General features: G+C 39.8%; 1 protein-coding gene across 1 annotated transcript in view; it reads left to right on the top strand.

Annotated features, from left to right (window-relative positions):
- The window catches only part of ADAMTSL1 (ADAMTS like 1), a 346,871-nt gene that overhangs the window by 169,690 nt on the left and 155,092 nt on the right, over positions 1-22,089 (top strand). Inside the window, exons 3-4 of the mRNA XM_035895578.1 lie at positions 221-348; positions 16,110-16,155. Coding sequence (XP_035751471.1) covers positions 221-348; positions 16,110-16,155 — 174 coding nt within the window. The remainder of the gene's footprint in view (positions 1-220; positions 349-16,109; positions 16,156-22,089) is intronic.

The raw sequence follows: 22,089 nt of genomic DNA, 5'->3' as shown, positions 1-22,089 counted from the left end.
CAAATTGAGACAGAGTATGATACTCAAAGGATGAAAGCAAGTTCAAACAGCAACCCTCACTACAAGGACTGGCTGCCAATCAGTAGGAGCGTGAGAGAATAACAGATTTATTCAGTGCTTTCAATGGCCAAGATAATATCCAGTAAAAAGAAAGGTAGCAACAATACTTTTTGTCCTTTAAATGATTTTTCCTAATTATTTTCTTTCTCCCCCTCCTCAGAGCTCCAGAACAGCTCGCTCAGAGGAGGACCGCGACTCACTGTGGGATGCCTGGGGCTCATGGAGTGAATGTTCACGCACTTGTGGAGGAGGGGCTTCGTATTCACTGAGGCGCTGCCTGAGCAGCAAGTAAGTGGGTGAACGCTTTTTACTTTACTGATGGGAGAATTCAACCTACTCGTATGTGTCAAATAAATAATCAGTAGAGGTCTTGAACCATGCTGAAATTTCCAACTTGGTGTCAAAAAGTTATGGTGGTGTGTTTTTTAGTCCAAGCAAGCAGCCAATATGATTGACAAGGCAATACCCTTTTAAGATATAGTGAGAACCTATGGAGATACAAAAGTCGCCTGGACAGCTTGCAAGGCTGTCAGCTGCTGAAAAATGAAACCTCCCTGCGCTTTCACCATTTAAGCAGTAAGACTTTTCATGCACTTGCAGCAGCCTACAGCTAGTAGGCTGTAATTCACTAGTAATTCACTAGGTTTAGCACCCCACAGTCTCGGCCACACTGAGACTATGAAAACATCATATTCACCCAACATGGCATTCTAAGCTATGTAAGAAAAGATGCTAATTCCACTGAGGATAGCTTAGGAATTAAATTTCAGGTACAAAGTCTTGCATACCGGCAAACCCTCCGCAACAGGCAGAAGTAGAATGGCCCAGTGCAAAGGTGAAGTCTGGGTACCCAGTCAGGCATCTGAGATTTTATTCCTCCCCAGTTACTAGCTTGCAATGGAACAAGGACAAGTAATTTGTCACCATTTCCTCTCTATAGTGTGTAGTTTATTTACAAAATGTTTCTAGCAAATATTATTTCTGTCTACTTTAGGAAAAAGTTTACCTGCAGTAAACATGGTATATGTGATAAATATTAATAGACTTCTGATGAAGGATATGAAGGAAAACTCCAGACCCAAACTTTGTGCCTTACTGCCATCTCCGATACATTATATATCGTAGCATAAAAAATTTAATACAATTTTCTGTCCTGCCTACGTTTCTTTTGTATTTTCTTTCATGTCTTTATAAAACTGATGTTAATAAAACAAACTGACAATTCACTCCAAATTGTTTCCTATTTCTGACATTTTAGTACATGATGCTGTTTAGTGAGGACAAGAAGCAGCATAAGGCATTGAACCATGAAATCAGAAGAAAATATTGTACATTTTAGCTTTATCTGTAGGTAGTTTGGTCTCCTAGTTCCAGCAATTATTGAGTTGACAGTGTGCGAAAGCCTGCTGGAAGGAAAAAAGATAGGCAAAATCATCTCCCGCAACCAGTGGAAAGACAATACGTTTCTATTCCATTGCCATGGAACAAATTAATAATAATTTGGTTTTTAAACATGGGGCCAAATTCTCATCTCTTATTTGTGCCATAGCAAATAGTGGTTCTGGAAATACCTCAAAATTGGGAATTGAAGAGACAGGAACTTATTGTCAGTCGTGGCATGTCCTTTTCAGACTTAGGAAAATAAGTGATCTTCTATAAGTTCCTTTATTGTAAACCTGAATCCAAGTGTATCTGAAGATGTGGGTAATCTGAGTAATACAAGGGCCTGCTGACTACATCTCTGCTCCCTCACTGAGAACTGCCCGGTAGTTTCTAGAGTGGAAAAGTCTTGGAGCTCCATGACAGTAATGGTAGTAGTCATAGTGTTCTGTGGTATGTGAGTATAAACCACTCCTTCTGGGCAGGCTCTCCCCATCTGCTTCTCTTTGGTTCTTGTACTATTCAGGATGTCCCTGAAGAGACCACAGTGGAACAGGGAATAAACTCATAAATCACTCAGTACTTGGTTTTCACACAATACCTTGCTACTCTCCCATCAGTATATAAGCAATGCTTCCTGCCTTAAGAAACCAACTGCAAACTTCGGCCCATTGAGTTGTGCAAGCCCCCTGGTTCCAGGATAGGATGCAGGCGTTTAATTAGGTGCGCAACTTTTGCTAGCCAGTAGCAATAACTCATAAATAGTAAAACTTGACCTGGAATTAGTACAGTATCAAATGTGTGATAGCTTTTCCTTTTTCCTGGTCTGTGTGCAACTGCTAATGAAATGAAGAGTTTCAATGATTAATTTTTGTGCTCAGCAAGCATTTTAAGTCGCTAAGAAAAAGGCAGAGAGGGAGCAGGAGAAAGAAATCCATCCAGACTTTGAAGGTTTGGAAATAAGCCTGTGCGCATGAGTATTTCAAACCTGGCAACGCTAGAACAAAATGTCCACCCTTCTGAGACAATTTCTTGGTTGGTACAGTTTATCTCATGTATTTGCTGTGTATAATTTTATGGCAGCATGAAGGAAGATACCAGATACTTCTGGCAAATTAAAAGTAGCAATACATCTAGATGTTTTCGACAAATTAATCCTAAATATTTCTCATCCTGGGAGGAATGTTCATAATGCCGTATGTCTTTTGTTCCATATGAGGTGACTGTCAGAGCATTACATGAAAAGGGAGAGCCCAGCGCATCTGCTTTGAAGAAATGCAAAGACTAATTGCCCATTCCTAAACACCATTAGTATATGCAGCTAAATAAAGGAAACCAGTTTTCTTCCCAACTTTTGTTTGCCAAAGTTATGTTAGTGCTTGTGTTGTTTATTTTGGGAACATGTTTTGTGTTAGGCCTTCACAGCTGTGATGAAAGAATGGAAAGTGTTAGTGAGAAATTCTGTTCTCTAGTGTTTTAGATGGCAAACATTTCAGGGTAGGGGCTGTTTAACAGTACATTTCATTAGAACAACTGGTCCTGATTATGCTAAGGACATGTAGTATGATAGCAATATAAATAAATATGCCAGTCACACAAGCAGACAGGAGTTGTGAGCCCAAGTCAGCCAAGCATCCTGGTACCCTGTGCTGACAGCAAGCAGCACTGGATCACTCTGGTGGCAGAATAAGCCCCAGGAAAATAATATTTTGGTAATTAGTAGTTAAAGACTGGGCTACACCTCAAAGCATGACACTTTTCATGTTCCTTGTTGGCGTTAGTTCTTTATAACTTCAGATAATCTTGTTATTTATACAAAAGGACAGACCACCTTTAAATGTTACAGTTGCTTGTCACAACTCACTTGAAAGTGAACCTCATGGCCTGATTATATATTGGGTGAAGAAGTATTTATTTTTATCATTCCAGAGTGTTTTGTCCTTCAGTACCTCTTCAGTGTCTCTCTTTGGTTTTTATAATGCAAATCTCAAGAAAGAGAAACTCCTCATTGTCTCCTCTCCACCACAAAATGCCATGCCAGCACTGCTGGTCAAAACCTGTAGAGAGGAGAACCACAGACCACTCCTGTTTTTCTTGAGGGCCAAGCTAGCAACTGTTGTGCTGCTACAGAGAACTGAAGTTTCTTAGCTATTGGATACTGTGGCTACAGGGATACTGGAAACACACAGGCAGAGCAGGTGGAGAGACACTGCAGTATGGTCTTTGCCCTTTTCCTCAGAATCTGGCTATTCTTTGTTGTGGTCTCTCTATTGCACAGCACAGGAGGAGTTTGTCATCCAGCACAGTGATTGATAGTACTCACATACCTCCATTCCAGGTATTAATAAGTGTCATGTTGATGCAAGCAAACTCAAAGAGAGTAATAAATGGCTGAATGTTCTTTAGATATCTGAAATTCATGTGCATTTATTTAATTTCCTTGTATTAGAATACATTTTCAAATTGTAAAAGAAATAATAAATTCTCTTATGCTAAGTGCACGTAGCCTGGCCCTAAAAATATTCTGTGTGTTCTGAAATTGTACTTTGCCTATTGACAAGTACTGCAGTACTATCAATAATTCTACTGTTTCGAGGCTTGGCAGGAAGATAACTGATTGTTTTCCTATCATGTTCTAAATTCATCATGGCTTTCTAGTAAAGTAGGGTTGTAGCTAGCAGAAGTGCAGGATGTCCTGAAGTTTTGGGAATTATTTTAACAGATAATAGATAAGTAGTCTTTTTTTTCAGTCCGCTTAGAAATGCTACCTTTTACTGTTGTTGCTGATTCCAGCTAAAGCATGAAACAGGGAACAGTTTGTGTGAGTGTATAGCAGAGTGCTAAGCTGGTTATGGAGTCCCATGGATACTGAATCTGGGTTTAACAGATCAAAATTTGAGATCATCACTCTTACCTCTGGGAAATCATGTGTAGACTGCTGAATAGAGGAGAAGTTTTCCACCATGGATGAGGGTTGTATGTTGAGTAGCAGAAGTAAGTCAACATCGTTAACATCTTCCTGACAAGTTTCCCTCTGTAATAAAAGTGACGGAAATTTTAAAAAAGAAAAGAAAAAAAAATCAGAAAACAGAATCAGCCCAAAATAAATTGGATTTATTTCATTAAGTAGTAATATTTTTTCATTTTGATCACACAGATTTGTCAGTTCACAAATCAGGCATCAGATGGTTTGGTGACTGTCAGATGATAAAGGAATAAGTTGTATGTTATTTATGTTAGTTTAAAAGTTAAATAATGAAATAAAAACCCATTACAACAACACTGACTAGCACTGAAAAAGGGATAAGTCGAATACTGTGTTTTTAAAAAATACTGTTTAAAGTTGCAGCAGTATATATCTTTGATACCAAAACATTGTCTATTGTTGTGTTGCTGCTTCAAATAAATTTATAATTTACTCCAAGGATGTAGCTGTGGCCCCTAGTTTCAGGCTAAAGTCACAGACTCAGCTCTCTCAGGGGCTTAGATCACAAGAGAACCTGGAGTTTTTTACATCTAACATTGATAAAAGGTCCTTTAAACTTTCTGAGTGAAACTTACAGTGGAACAGTTATTCAAGTTTTTGGGTTGCTTCGTTATCAGACAGAAACTAACATAATACAGACTCCCACAGCATTCTCCTAGAGAAGCTGGCGGCTCATGGCTTAGACAGGTGTACTCTTTTCAGGGTAAAAAACTGGCTGGATGACTGAGCCCAGAGAGCTGTGGTCAATGGAATTAAATCCAGTTGGCAGCCGGTCACAAGTGGTGTTCTCCAGGGCTCAGTCCTGGGGCCAGTCTTGTTTAACATCTTTATCAATGACCTGGATGCGGGGATTGAGTGTGCCCTCAGTAAGTTTGCAGATGACACCGAACTGGGTGGGAGTGTCAATCTGCTCAAGAAGAGGAGGGCTCTGCAGAGAGACCTGGACAGGCTGGATCGATGGGCCGAGGTCAACTGTATGAGGTTTAACAAGGCCAAGTGCCAGGTCCTGCACTTGGATCACAACAACCCCATGCAACACTACAGGCTTGGGGAAGAGTGGCTTAGTGTGGCCAGCAGGAGTAGGGAAGTGATCATGCCCCTGTACTCAGTGCTGGTGAGGCCGCCCCTCAAATGCTGTGTTCAGTTTTGGGCCCCTCACTACAAGAAGGACATTGAGGCACTGGAGCGTGTGCAGAGAAGGGCAATGAAGCTGGTGAGGGGTCTGGAGCACAAGTCCTCTGAGGAGTGGCTGAGGGAGCTGGGGTTGTTCAGCCTGGAGAAGATGAGGCTCTTGGGAGACCTTATCTCCCTCTACAACTACCTGAAAGGAGGCTGTAGCGAGGTTGGGGTCGGCCTCTTCTCCCAGGTAACAGGTGATAGGACGAGGAGAAATGGTCTGAAGTTGCGCCAGGGATGGTTTAGGCTGGACATTAGAACTCTTTCACTGAAAGGGGGTTGTCAAGGATTGGAATGGGCTGCCCAGGGAAGTGTTTTGAGTCCCCATCCCTGGAGGTATTTAAAAGACTGGTAGATGTGGTTCTTGGGGAACCGTCTGGGTGGGATGGCAGGGTTAGGTTAACGATTGGACTTGATGATCTTAAAGGTCTTTTCCAACCTAAACAATTCTATGATTATATGATTCTATGATAAATTACTGCAACTGTTGTACAATGATATAAATGCAGTCTGCTTTAATCCTGGCACTAAAGAAGGGCAGTTATGCCACTTTATGAAATGTGCCTATGCCAGTCAGAATGATAACTTCAAATACTGTGGGTTTTTTAGGACTTCTGGAATAAGCCCCTTGTTATCTAAAGGTCTGTAGAATAAGGAGCAAAACATTTTTGCACAAATGCTATGATAATTGCTGAATACATCCACAAAAGTAAATTGCATTCTGATGTCACTCCATGAGAGTACAGTCAATGTCATAAAATTGTTAGGACACCTCTGCTACCAAAGGATTTTGGAGGTTGGTTCTCATTAGCCTGGTCAAACCTGTATCTGTATGCTAGCTTAGTGTATTACTTCCTGCAAATGACCTTCAGGATACCTCAGTAGCTGGCTTGTTTTCCTCTTCAGTTGATAACTGTAGCTGGCTTACTCTATAAACTACATCCTCCATGTTGTATTGGTGATTCTAAACATTTGGAAGAAAGTTTGAGTGTATTTAGTTTGTAGATGCTTCTGTTTAAAGCTATGCCATCTAGCAGCATTTTAAAATGGAAACTTATTCTATTTACTCTGGGATTAGTCAAACCTGTAATTATGATAACATTTCCTGTTTAATTTGATGGAGAAGCATTTCTGATTTTTGAGAAAAATTACAGTTCTAACTCTTCCTAATGGCAGAAGCATCAAGCGACAGTCTTAAATTTAAGTCAATACTATAAAAAACTGGAAATTTCACGCAATCTAGATCAGCACTGTGATCTGTGGAGTAATTGCTGGTGGTCTTTGGAGAACCAGTTCATGACATCGTGCTGGCTGCCCTAATTTCTGGCTTCTGTGCCTCAGTGAAGTAGCTAAAAATACATAAAATGCTTTCCTAGTGTTGTTTTCCCATGTAATCCATTGCTAGAGTTGCCGCATGGATGTTGTATGTCGGTGTTTTGGGTGAGAAACTGATCTGTGTTAGAATGAAAGGAGGTCAGCATTGTACCTATGGATGAGTGATGGATATGGTCTCCATAAACCTGTCTCTCTGCTGCAAAGTAGCCTACCTAACAAAAAATGTCTATGAAGCCATCACTTGGTTGATATACTGTTCGTAAGTCCAGGTTCACTGAAAGAGCTCCTGTATATTCATAATTCTTTCAGTAAATCTGTTCTGGGGTTTAAATGAAAAAAAATTAAATCAGCCAGGGCTTTGCATGATGTGGAGTTTCTGTGCGCCTTACTACCTATAAAAAAGAAGTTAAGATGTGGTTCTCCAAAACCCCAAGTAACAGATTGTGCATGAGGAGGCATGAGCATTTCAGTGGAGCTGGGCTAGCACACATGATTCAGACCCAGGTTCAAGCTTCCTCAGAGCATGGGGAACTTCCCATTCAGCACATTTGTTTTGTAAAGACCAGCTGCAAAACTTGGATCCACATCTGAACTCAGGCATGTTCAGATTTGGGGTGCTAGTACTTTTGGGCCTGCAATATGTTCTAGATGCTATCTTTGTGATACAGCAGGCCAGGTGAGATTTAATGTTGTATTTTCTTTCCACTGGGATTGTGAAGAGACCTTTTCCCATTGTTTTGCTGAAAGGCAATTCTTTAATTCTTGCTTTTTTGCTGCCTTTCTTGGCTAGTGAGCAACTCAAAAACATTTGCAACTGTAATCGCTTTTTGTATATCTGCAATATACTTTATATGGGCAAGTCTAAAGCTAAAGACACTTTTTAAAGATTCTTAAGAAAATAAAAAATACTGCAGTGACAAACAAATGTGAGAGAATAAATGCAAGAAAATAAACAGTAGTCTGAAAACACTGTGATATTTTTGTCCTTCTTTTCCTTTATTTTTCCCAAATGTTGTTGTTATTCTAATTGAACTAGCCAGTCACAATTTATGAGTTTAGTGAGTGTCATCTAATGCCAGCTGTTACTTAGAAAAAGACATTCAGTGGCTCTGAATAATGCAAAGAAGAATTTGAAAGTAAAAATTGGAATAAACTCTATTCTGTTCAGAAGTTTGTACAGCAGAAGTCCAAGGTCTGCCTTGCTTTTGAGTAAATATAATGCCAGTCTTAAACTCTAAGGGTAGCAGAAGCTACCCAAAGTAAGAGCTTTGTGGGGGTTGGAGCACTGTTCAAGCTGTAGCTGATCATTTTTTGTATAACATGCCCAACAAAATTCTCAAACCTGAACTGTCCCCCTCATCAAATTCCAGAATTTAAAGTGAAATTATGAAACAAGCCTAATTGCACCTTCAGAAGGAAAGGCTTATCTCTGCGAGACCAATAGATATATTAGCTTCCTCTGGGCTCTAATGCTATTTTGGCTAGAGTGCTGGAAATAGCCAACTTGGTATATCAGTAGCTGACCTAGCTACCTTTAGGTTACTTTGGTTATTTCCTACACTATAGCCTACAGTATAAACAAAACTTTAGAAGAGATTGGATGGCATTGTGTAGGGAGCATTTCACACAACTTAAATAAACATCCAGTAGCCAGAAAGAAGTAGTTGTTTTGTACTAATATCACCATGAAAGGGACTTGGTCTTTGAGAAACCCTATTTGTCCTTCAAATTCCTAAACAGTCAGTCAGTTTTTGGTTCAGGCTAAGTATTAAATAGAGGCATTTTCCCCCTTTTTTCTAACACCATGTCTTTGATATAAAGTATTGTCATAGTCCGTATGTGTATAGCTATATTCCATTCTTTTGATTCCAGTGAGTTTACTCTAGATTACAGCATCCCAGGTGGAGAATCCTGCACTTGCTCTTGTTACATTTCATGTGGCTGGTGATTGCCCAGCTCCCTAGTCTATCCAGATCTCTCTGTAAGGCCTCTCTACCCTTGAGAGTGTCCACAGCTCCTCCTAGTTTAGCATCATTTGCAAATGTACTTAATGTACCTCTGAATTCTGCATCCAGATAGTTTATAAAAACATTTAAGGTCACTGTCCCTAAAATTGAGCCCTGGGGAACCCTGCCAGTGACTGGCCACCAGCATGATGTGACCCCATTTACTATAACTCTTTGAGCCCTACCTGTCAGTCAATTATTCATCCATAGTATTATGGACTTGTCTAGTTGTATGCTGGACATTTTGTCCAGAAGGATACTGTGAGAGACAGCACCAAAAGCTTTGCTAAAACAAAGAAACCCCACACAAGGGAACAAAGGGTTCCCTTGGTCAACTAGATTGGTGACCTTGTCATAAAAGGAAATCGTTAGTTAAACAGGACTTTCCCCTCATGAACCCATCTTCAACCCCAACTCTCTCAGCCTTTCTTCATAGGAAAGGTGTTCCAGCCCTTTGATCACTTTTGTGGCCCTCCTCAGAATCTGCTCTAACAGGTTGATGTCTGTCTTGTACTGGGAACCCCAGAGCTGGACACAGTGCTCCAGGTGGGGTCTCACCAGGGTGGAGTAGAGGGGGAGAATCACCGCCCTTGCAATCTGCGCTAACAGGTTGATGTCTGTCTTGTACTGGGAACCCCAGAGCTGGACACAGTGCTCCAGGTGGGGTCTCACCAGGGTGGAGTAGAGGGGGAGAATCACCGCCCTTGCCTTGCTGGCCACACTTCTTTTGATGCAGCCCAGAATATAATTGGCTTTTTGGGCAGCAAGCACATGTTGCTGGCTCATATCTAATTTTTCATCCACCAGTACCCCGAAGTCTTCCTCTGCAAGACTGTTCTCAGTCCGTTCATCACTCAGTCTGTACTTATATTGGGGATTGCCTCAACCCACGTGCAGGACCTTACACTTGGCCTTATTGAACTTCATGAGGTTTCCCATGGACCCATTCATGCTAAGTATGATGTATTATTTACATCAGAATAATTGATTCCCTAATAACAAGACTAAAGTAAGAGCTTTGTGGGGGTTGGAGCACTGTTCAAGCTGTAGCTGATCATTTTTTGTATAACATGCCCAACAAAATTCTCAAACCTGAACTGTCCCCCTCATCAAATTCCAGAATTTAAAGTGAAATTATGAAACAAGCCTAATTGCACCTTCAGAAGGAAAGGCTTATCTCTGCGAGACCAATAGATATATTAGCTTCCTCTGGGCTCTAATGCTATTTTGGCTAGAGTGCTGGAAATAGCCAACTTGGTATATCAGTAGCTGACCTAGCTACCTTTAGGTTACTTTGGTTATTTCCTACACTATAGCCTACAGTATAAACAAAACTTTAGAAGAGATTGGATGGCATTGTGTAGGGAGCATTTCACACAACTTAAATAAACATCCAGTAGCCAGAAAGAAGTAGTTGTTTTGTACTAATATCACCATGAAAGGGACTTGGTCTTTGAGAAACCCTATTTGTCCTTCAAATTCCTAAACAGTCAGTCAGTTTTTGGTTCAGGCTAAGTATTAAATAGAGGCATTTTCCCCCTTTTTTCTAACACCATGTCTTTGATATAAAGTATTGTCATAGTCCGTATGTGTATAGCTATATTCCATTCTTTTGATTCCAGTGAGTTTACTCTAGATTACAGCATCCCAGGTGGAGAATCCTGCACTTGCTCTTGTTACATTTCATGTGGCTGGTGATTGCCCAGCTCCCTAGTCTATCCAGATCTCTCTGTAAGGCCTCTCTACCCTTGAGAGTGTCCACAGCTCCTCCTAGTTTAGCATCATTTGCAAATGTACTTAATGTACCTCTGAATTCTGCATCCAGATAGTTTATAAAAACATTTAAGGTCACTGTCCCTAAAATTGAGCCCTGGGGAACCCTGCCAGTGACTGGCCACCAGCATGATGTGACCCCATTTACTATAACTCTTTGAGCCCTACCTGTCAGTCAATTATTCATCCATAGTATTATGGACTTGTCTAGTTGTATGCTGGACATTTTGTCCAGAAGGATACTGTGAGAGACAGCACCAAAAGCTTTGCTAAAACAAAGAAACCCCACACAAGGGAACAAAGGGTTCCCTTGGTCAACTAGATTGGTGACCTTGTCATAAAAGGAAATCGTTAGTTAAACAGGACTTTCCCCTCATGAACCCATCTTCAACCCCAACTCTCTCAGCCTTTCTTCATAGGAAAGGTGTTCCAGCCCTTTGATCACTTTTGTGGCCCTCCTCAGAATCTGCTCTAACAGGTTGATGTCTGTCTTGTACTGGGAACCCCAGAGCTGGACACAGTGCTCCAGGTGGGGTCTCACCAGGGTGGAGTAGAGGGGGAGAATCACCGCCCTTGCCTTGCTGGCCACACTTCTTTTGATGCAGCCCAGAATATAATTGGCTTTTTGGGCAGCAAGCACATGTTGCTGGCTCATATCTAATTTTTCATCCACCAGTACCCCGAAGTCTTCCTCTGCAAGACTGTTCTCAGTCCGTTCATCACTCAGTCTGTACTTATATTGGGGGTTGCCTCAACCCACGTGCAGGACCTTACACTTGGCCTTATTGAACTTCATGAGGTTTCCCATGGACCCATTCATGCTAAGTATGATGTATTATTTACATCAGAATAATTGATTCCCTAATAACAAGACTGTGGGAAACATTATGCAAAAACCAGGCCATTGATAGCCACAGGTCAGTACCTATGTTTTTATTTGCCTAGCCAACTTCCTGTATGCAGTGACTCAAGTTGGTATTTTGCCTTCTAGTTGTTTATTTTTTTACTCCTGCAGAAAGAATATTCATAAGATCTGTAACTGAATTTGCCAGGGAAAGTTGGCTTGCCTTTCCATGCCCACTTTTGTGTCTTGAACTTAACTATTCCAGTAACATTTCTCATATTTCACTATTTCAACAAGGTGCAGAAGTCTGCAGGAGACAGTCTCCTAAACACAAAGAATGAAAGATTTTTGCAGTTGCAACGCCAAGCTGCATGGTAAAACATACCAGTGCATCTGTACAACCCATTGTGGCAAGCAAGGTACTTATTAAGAAAAGGATATGGAAACATTTTTACACATCTTTTCAACTTATTGTCAATTGAATGATCTGGACGTAAACTTGGGCAAACCTGACTAGGCAGTTTGAAAAAGTGAACTCATAAAGTCGATGCAGTCCTGATGCATCTTCCTTTTTCTTAACAATTTAGCATCCATAGCCTTCCCTCACGTGTCCTTTATGGGAAAAGGGATATGCTGAAGGAATAAGAGAGACTCTTTTCCCCAGAGAAGGAGAAAGACAGAAGTTGTATTGAGTATGAGGGGGGGGTCATAACACTGTACAACATGTGGGAAAGAGGTAAGAGCAACAGGGTGAGGAAAGAGAGGCAAGATGATGTTACTGTGTGTGTAGCACTGCCTCACGCCTGCTGGCACCAGGAGAAGGGGAGGGCTGACACAGCCTGCCTAAGGTGTCATGGAAAGAGAAAGGCCCACAGCATACTCTTCTCACAGGTACAGTGCAGAAACCAGAATCTGTCCCAGAAGAGTGGTTATAAAGGGGTATGAAAATAAAGGAGAGTGAAGATTGTCCAACATTACATCAATTTTCAAACCACTGTAGTGAACAGTTGCATCAAAATTCACATCCACCAAAAAAAAAAAAACCAAAACACCTCTGTCTCATAGTGGCTTGCTTATGTGGAGACTTGTTTCTTAAGAAAAACATTTTCAACTTTGATGACTGCTGAGAGTGGCAGGAGTTGATGAGGTTCTTCTCTGCAAATCTTTTTCATTGTCTTTAGTAATTACAGATAAAGGCGATTTTGGCATGGGGTTGCTATTCTTTTTGGCATGGATTATTGCAAGGCTGCTAACTCTAGCTGAGCACAAATACACATCTACTTTAGACCTTTGAGGGGGGGGACTTGATCTAAGTCCCTCTACAAACCGGAGCCTGGAGAAATAAATACCAGGGTTTGGGGTTGTTTACATTAGAGAAGTGAGTATTTTAATATATTAAATGTTGTTGACCTCTTTCAGAAACTTTACTGGAAACAAGTGACTAGGTTTGAAGAACGAAACATGATTCCAATAACTTACTTTTCTCTCATACTCACATGATAATAATTGCCTGTGAAGCCAAACCCTCAGCTACCTTTTTCCTCTGCAAAATCCCCTGCAGTGTATAGGTAACAGAGAAGACTATAGAAGTACCTCTTACTGCTCCCACTGTTTGTGTGCTCTCCAAGACGAACTTGCCATTTTGGGTGACTTCTGACTTTCCGAGTGGCTACGTGTACTCCTTGTTGATGTGAGTTCTCATTATACCCCACAGAGGTCAGAGGATGTGTGGTGACTGTATCTCATAACATGAGATCTCACTAATCTGGTGTAGTCCTTCCCTGCATGTTAAATACCCTGTGCTGTGGCTTTCTGCAAAGCATCCATGCTGAGATATGGAACCCATACCATTAATTCAATCCCCGCCTAGAGGAGAAAACCTAGTCTGTCCTGGTATCACGCAAGATGCTGTGTATTTCACTCTAGCAGGATTAAGTTCACTAGATACTTTCAGCTTCCCTGTTTGAAGCATTAACAGGGTCAGAAACAGAATTTATTTTTAAAAATACACATTTTTGCCCCTGATTTTTTTTCAGAGTCTTTTTAACCGTCTATTTTTTTTCTACAGATCCTATGATTTTGAATCCAAAAGTAGATATTTGAGTTTAAGGGAATCTGGAATACTGTCCTGGAAGCAATGTAGATCTGAAACAAAAACTACTCTGCAAATCTATTGTAAAAATACATCAGCTCAGTCTGAAAGCAGTTTGCCTGCTTTTGGTTGATGGGTGATAACTGGGAAACTAATGAGCTTAAACAATAAAACCCCAAAGCTTGGTCTTGGAGAAGGAACAAGGGGAGTTTTGTAAGAGTGGTTCCTAGTGTTCATGAATCATCACAGCACTAGCTGCATTCAGAATTGCACATTTTTTCTGAACAACCCTGGCCATTAGCCAAAGTGGGGAAATTGGAAGAAAAATCTGAATAGTTCTGTGGCATATGTCTAATGAAAGTACCTATTCTTTTCGCTAATGCAAAGAAGTGAAAAACAAGTGGTTTTTCATTTCAAAACAGACAATATGAAGGAACTGAAAAGAAGAAGAAGAAACTGTAAGGCAGCTGATAGAAAGGAAATTTAAATTTCCCTGGCAGTTCAATGGTTATGAGGCTAATAAATTACAGTAATTGAAATTGTCATAACAGCAGGTCTGTGCGAAGCAGAGAGATGTCTGATGGGTTGTATGGCATTTCTGAGAGACTGATGGGGCATGTATCAAACTTGCTGAACAAGCCATTCAGTGTGGTGTACAAGGCCTGCACTAGGACTGTTTGCATACTGCATAATACACTTTTTTCTTTTGCTACCTATTGGTGTAAATCAAGCGCAACTCTACTGAATGAAATGGACTGTAAACAGGTTTGGCCTGCACCACTGTATCTCTACCAGCTTCTCTATATTGGTCAGTAGTAACTGGGATAGTGGGGGTGTTGCTTAGGGTTTTTTGTTGTTGTTGTTTAGTTCATAGCCCATTGTGAATATAATTTTTTTATTGTACTGCTAAAACTGTTTTTTCTTGCTAGATACTCTGTGCACACTTTTCACTTCTGCGCGTGCTTGCAATGATCAAAATTTACTTGAATTAATTATGTAACATTACAAAAGCATAGAATTAATGGTATTTCTATTATTCTTTTAATAGCATTCTTTTTATGCCAAATTCTACACAACAGAATATGTTATCTTTCTGCTTACATTTCTTCTGAAAAAGTGACAGGGTTTATTTAATTGTTTATCTTCTCTTGGGATCATTTAGACCACTGTGATATGTTTGCAAAACTGTGTTTTGCCCTGATTTTGTACTCACATAGGTGTAAATAGCTACTGGAGGAATTTCACAATTAAGTCTTGTGGAGAAAGGTGGGAGGAAGCATGACCTCAATGATTTAAAGGAAATCTGTTCAGTTTATTTTAGAGTTAACTCAGTATGGAAAAAGCTTTTCTGTTTTTAAAAAAATGAAGGAAAAAAGAACGACACAAATGCATGCAGATGCTGTCCTTTCTCTTGGATAGTTCAAAATGGTTTGGATTTAAAACTTCAGTCTTGGCAGACATTTAGTCCTCAAGGAATGTGTGCTTGTTAATACCGGCCAAAAAAAAAAAAAAAAAAAAGTTGAAAAAAGAAAAAGTTGTGAAATTAAGGAATTAAAAATATAAGGAATTCTATTCTGTTGAAGGACAATCTTTAAAAGCCAAACCCTGCATTCTGATTTGTACTGAGGACCTCTGCAGTGTGTGCTGTCTGAACTCATAAAACACATGAATCTTCACCTAAGGTCAAATACTCGGAATACACACTGCTGAGTGCTGAAGAGATATCTGAGGTTGACCTTTCTTCTGTGAACCCTGCCAGTACCAGGGCTGGTACAGGTCTGCTGTGAGGGAAAAGGGGGAGAGCCATAGAGAGCACATGTCAGGGCATGTGCTCCCCTTGACCTCTGCTGGGCACAGCTGCTTTTTGGATGCAGTTTGCAGCAGGGAACTGGGAGTAGCGAGGGGCTGGTGGATTAAGGTGAAGTTTTATGGTCTCCTTCTCCCCTCATATCAAATTGGGGGAAAGCCCTGTCCTGCTAGCCTGTCATTTCACGCCACTGCAGGCAGGTTTCTTTCCTCCCAGTGCACTGGTTTTTCCCCAGCAGACAAAGCCCAGCTACTCAGACTGCCAGTGATAAAGTGTGCCTGGGTAGGTGCTGAGCCCTTGAGAAATCATCATGGATAGTTTGGAGCCATGGGGCATTCTGAATGTGATTCAGGTGTTAATTTCCACCTAAGTTCAGATTTCCACTCTGACCTCCAACCTCATTCATAAACTGATGCCACCTTCTAGAAACTCACCTAAAGGCAAAGGTAGGAAACTGAGGAGTTGTGGAATTCCTACCCCAGCTTCCTGCATAGGGGCGGAGAGCCCTTTATTTTGGGGAAGAGGGTTGGTGGGGGATTAGGTGATTGGAGATCTTTGTAGGAAAGATGCTGACACAGTAAACATTATGTGTTTGCTTTTTATGTTCAGCTATTAATGTTTTTGGCTTTGCTTTTAATTTTTGGACACAGGACCTGTGAAGGGCGAAACATCCGGTACAGGACGTGCAGCAATGTGGTAAGTGAAGTATAGCTTTGATATGATACAAATCATCACATATGACAGTCACGTCCATATTACATAAAATAATTCGGTAATGTGATAGTGAAAATACTGTAGCTGTCTAAACTGCTTTCATATCACAGGACCGTGAGCAAACTTTTATCAGTTTCTTGAAAAGCTGGAAAAATTATGGCATAGCATGATGCTGAAACTATTTGGAAGGAATTGCAGTCACAGCCTTCCCAAATAGAGTGTCACTGAAACTTCAGGGTTGCTCTTTACAACATCACCCCCCACCACCACCACCTTCCCCCGCAGAATCAAGACAGCTCGTGTTCCCAGTATTACTTTGGTAACCAGCTGGTTCACATTGGGCAGTCTGTCAGGCTGGAGGATTAAGTTGTTAAGAATTGAAGACAAGTTAGTAAGAGCTATATGTTTCTGTTCACCTGTGCCCTCCCAGCACTGGAATTCCATTACGTGTCTTAGAAAAACAGTTTTAGATAGCCTGCACCAGTGGTTTGGCTTTTCCAAAGGTTCTTGCTTGATTTTTATATATATGGTGAATACTGTTTTCAATACAATAAAATAAGAAACTTCAACTTCTGTGCTCACGAAAGTGAAAGTGTGTTTTCACTGGTGAAAATGGAAATAAAGCCTTTCATACGGAAAGTTTTATTGGGTGCCAAGAATAGTAAAAGCTCTCAAATTACATTGAGAAATGTCAGTTTTACCAGTAAAGATGGAAAATGAAATCAAACGTGCACTGGGCCAAGCTTTCTCATGCCTGATAGGGACATATTCACAAGCCTTTCAATAGGTACTTTGTCTAAAAAAGTTTAAAAGTTTAAGTTAAAAAAAAAATGAATACTTTCCCTCATATTTAGCTTGTATTTTCTTCAGCAGACCACAGTTCATAATGAAAGAAACTGCTTCTATCTGAGTTGTAGTCTCCCATGCTGTAAGATTTCTCACACTTCTTCCTCTGAAATTTGTTCTGGGTGTACCCCTTGGGTTTCTGAAATCTCTCTTCAGTCTAGACATCTGCTACACTACCTGACAACAACTACAGTAGTCAATAAATAGGTCCTCTGGCTGACTAACAGTCCACTTTCCACCTCTGAGGCACTTGGGCTACACCACAACTGTGGAGAGAATGGGAAGGTTCATTTGAGCCAGTCAAGTTGCATGCTGTAGTCCTGTGGAATATGACACAAAAAGAGAAAGAAAAAAAAAAAGATAGTTAAAGGCTAAGTGGACAACAATTACACACATCGGTTTTGTTTTGGTTTGTGAATCCATGCACATTGTGACGCTCCCCTTCTTCTTCTGACCTGCCCTTGTGTATGCTAAGAGCAGTGAGACAAAGGAGCATCCTGCTGTGCTGCCAGTAGTTGTTCCTTGATCACCATGATGAGTGGTTGGACTTTTAGCCCTGTTGCAACCCTTATTTTGGAATCATTGATCTTAAGATTCCAAGATAAGGAATAATTTTTAAATGTTATTTTTAGCTTAGGTTCTCTTTTGGAAATGTGCACCTGAACAGTCTTCCTTCAAAATAAAACCTTGCATAGTTTTTTCAGGCAATTCCTTTACATACCTTGTATTTGGCAACACCAGCTTCAGACTTTCCAACATAGCAGTGAGGCATGCAGCTGCAGAACTCACTTAATTATATCACACCAAATAATCCAAAATGAAGCTTTCAAAGTGCTTTACTATGCTGAAATCTGTGGCAATTTTGCCACTGAATTGTGAAGACCCAGGACTGCATTTATGATTTTAACCACTTGTTTTGGAGACAGTAAAGAATGGATGGCACTACTTTGCTTTTTTACTTCAGAAAAGGATCAACTGAGTTTTCATTTGTTTGGGTTTGGTAAACTTACAAAACTAGAAATAAATCAAACTATTCCCAAGCTTCTGACTGCATCATACTTTGACCAGGCCCTCCACATAAGGCTTTATGTCATAAGGAAAGTACTTGGCTGTATTCATTTGCAGGCATTTGATTTCAGGAAAAACCATTTTCTATTTTTAAAGTAAGTTGAGTCTTTGATTCAGGTGTTATGCCCTTCCATTTTTCACCTTTACTAGCCTGAGATACGGTGCACCAGTTATTCACAATATCAGTGATTGCAAGGTCATTGCCACCATGATCAGCATCAGACCTTGGGGTAGGATCCCGCCACAGCCATGGTGGTCCCCAGCCTCATGTTCCTGGGGCTAGTTACCACTTTGAAATACCTTGTGCAGCACCAGTGGAAACCTAAAGCAATTTGGGAACCCCAGGCATGCATCACTCCACTGAAATCCATTCTGTTACTGGATTGTGTAACGGTACCACTGAAATACGGTTTATCTCTTTCAGAACAGTAAAACCCCCATATATCTTCTCTTTAATGAAGTGTACTGTCTTTTTCTCCAAAATCCAGGGTTACATATATACAAATTGGGTCTTGGAAACAATTCGTTAATGCCATAGCTTGTCATGGAACCATACACTAGAAGAGGCACACAATATTTTGTGTATTTTTGTTAACCCAGACTTTGCCTTTTAAGATTTCATCCACAAAGACACTGAAAATCGGGAGGATGGAACTTCCAGGCTCAATGAGACCTACCTTGATACAGTTGGAATCAATGATCTATCTCCAGCCAAACGATTCTATGATTCTATGATTCTACATTTTCATCTGTTAGATGACAGTATGTTGCTTTAAAGGAAAATGAGAGCAAACCTCCCCATTATACCCCTGCAAATGAAGCTAGTTATACTGCATTGTGGAAAATCCTTTTCTGATTCCTGTGGAAATCAGTGAGTCTTGAAATACAAGTTTTCATTATCATTAGCTTGTGCATAAATTGAGGACTGGTGTTATAGTTCATAAAATAACCAGTCTTTTTATTTTCTGCAAACTGTCTTTCTGTGAACTGACATGGTTTTGTTTATACGACTGTCTTCTTACAGGAAAGGATGGGTAGTCACATACACTAAAAGCAAACTCTTTATTTCAAAGGTGAAATTGGAGAATGGGAAGAATACTTCTTGGAGTCTGGCAATGAACACGTTTTCATAGGCACTATCATTTGCAAGATTTTGCTGCAGCTGCTTTTAATTCATCCTGAAATTAAATTTTCCTGTTTCTTCAGTGACCTGTATTATTCTAGGGATACTGAACCATTTTACGTAGTATAGTCTATAAGAGAGATTGATACTGCTGTCTACAAAGCTTCTGAGCAGTCCTTAAAAGAACAAACCCAGTCCAGTATGTTCACCACTTGCATTGCCTGGTGTTGATCAGAAACTGGAAAGATTATGGGTATGAAACCACATGTGTAAATAGTAAAAGAAGGAATGAGGGAATCTGAAGATGATTTAGGGTTGAATTGCATCCGCTTTTTTCTTCTTACTATTCATATTGACTCCAAGTATGTTTCCAGCCATTTTAGAATGTAATCATGGGGGGAGAGAGGGAGTAATTTGTTTTTCTTTAGAAAATTACTCTGAATGCAATGAAAACATGTTTTTGTATCTAGCTGGGTTGTTATAATAAACATTATGCAAAATAAACAAAAATATTTCCAAACTGCGAGAAGGATTTTTTTACTAGTTTGGGGTTTTTGGGGGTTTTGGTTTTTTTAAGCTAGCACGCTCTCTGTTCCTTCTTCTAGGCACATTCTGATTTGCCAGATTCTCTCCAGCTTTTGTACCAGGCTATTGTGCTACCTCATTTGCCCTTTCTCTTTTTCAGTCCTTCTGCCACTATGCTATTTTTTGCTTTCTCTTCCCTCATTTACATGAAAATTTATCTGAAGGATGTTTCTTGGAATGTGTACTGTACTCATGTCTTCTCTCTTCATTCTCCTCAACTATCAAACCCCTTTTTGTCATTGAAAACATTTTTATTTTTCCTGGTATTTTTCCTTTTATTGCACTGCTTTCTGAATCAGACCAGAAATAAAAAAAAAAAAAAAAAAAAAAAGATGCACGCAACTGGCACTTCATTCCCAAAGGACTTTGCTTTTCATATTTACTTGCTTATACCTGCCAGAATGATGACGAACACTACATATAATGCTGCTCTTTAGATTTTGCTGTTTGACATGAAAATAGACAATGCTGGAAGCTGCACAACGTTGCTAGCTCTTTTGACAAGTTTTTGAGCAGTTCCATTAAGCCTAAAATAAAATTTGTAGATGGTAGATCCCATTAATCAGAGCACCAAAACTTGTAAACACCACCTGCAGCTCTTTTGATATATACCTCACTTTCTTCACTTGGCTGAAATACCAACTGTAATGACATCCCCCATTTTTTGGCTTGCATTCAGACAAGCTACTTCCATCCCTGTTTCTTATCAGCTCATGCTGCATTTTGTACACACCAGCACTGATATTGCCTGTCTTACTTTCCACAAAATAGCACTATCTTCTTTCCATGCACCAAAGCCCGGCCTGATGGAAAGTGTCAAACCTAAACTTCCATATAAGTGCATAATTCTCAGAAATGTTGGCCTGTCTGTATGAAAAACATCATCGCCAGGTAGAATTTTTTCAGAGCTACAAAAATGATTAATAGGGTTTAATTTTTCTACCCTTTGGTGGCTAAGAAATGCCATGTGAAGTCTTGCAATCAAATCTCCCAGGTTGCATTTTGCAGTAAAATAAATAAAATTTTAAAAAAAAGTATAAGCACTACACATATCTCCTTACAAACACCAGATTTACTTGATGTCGGTTTACTTCTAAGTGGAAATTCTTCCAAACTCAGATCATTTATTGTGACTACAGTCTGTTCTTCAAAATGCTGGATTTTTATAACTACCATCTTATTTCTAAATGGGTGCATTTTAAAACCTCAGTGTGTCATCTAGGAATTATTTCTTTGTACTTGGAAACAAATTCTTTTAGTATGCTGCTAATGGTAGCAGCTTTGACTTCTGTATTTGCTACCTTCTCAGCAAGCAGACCTGTGAATCTTTGCCTATTAAAAAATAGAACAAATTAAACCTTATTGCTGCTATTATGTATAAATGCATCAACAATCTTTGTAGACCAAATAACCTGCATCATTTCTATGACAGTGTCATTTCAGGACTCTGTTCAGGACTCTTCAGGACTCTGGATGATTCATAGATTTAAATTCAGTATTTCTGACAATTTTTTTTTTTTAATCTGAACATCTCTTTTTGATCTGCCAATGTGGCACCCATGATGCTTTTAGGAAAATGTACTCTAATATTATGTATTTGTATTAGTTTCTGACTGAAATATTTGGAAATTTGCCAAGCTGAAATACAAGTTACTGTATCTACTTTAAACACCTGATTTTAAAAGGTATAAACAAACAAAAATTTTATAATGTCATGAAAAGATGCATGGTCAATTATCTACCAAAAATTGGAACATTCTTCTAAAAAAGCATTTTTTGTCAAAAAAAATGTTTTTATAAATATTTCTAATGACAAATATTCATGGAGGTTTAGATTTATACTTCACTGGTTTAGCCCTCATCTCTACTCCATGTTTATTTAATAGAAAGTAGAAGCATCTGCTGATATTCCCCCATTTACTTTATTCATATTATTTCTCTCATGCTTGTCTCTGTCAGATACTACAATGTCTTGGTTGTAAGAGAAAGCTATAGTATAAGCCGCTCTCAACCTAAGCAGCTGTGATGATCCTAACCTATTTAGAAATTCACAGCAGTCTAGTCAAAATCCTGGTTGCAAGAAACTTAATTCAAGCAGGGCATTCACCGAGGCTTCAAGGCTGAGTGGAGTTTCCATTAACTCCCTAGATCTCCTACGCCTCTGTACTGTTGCCTAAAGTTCTTATTTTGTCTTGGGCAATTTCTCAGTAGGGAAGTCGATGCGGATGAAACGTCATGCGTACTTCATGGAACCGGTTCAATAAGCTGCTCTGTCAGATGCTGCACAGAGTAGT

The sequence above is a fragment of the Egretta garzetta genome, unplaced genomic scaffold (assembly GCF_000687185.1).
Source record: "Egretta garzetta isolate BGI_Z169 unplaced genomic scaffold, ASM68718v1 scaffold175, whole genome shotgun sequence".
In the NCBI taxonomy this organism is placed as follows: Eukaryota; Metazoa; Chordata; class Aves; order Pelecaniformes; family Ardeidae; genus Egretta; species Egretta garzetta.
This window is presented reverse-complemented; position numbering and strand designations above follow the sequence as displayed.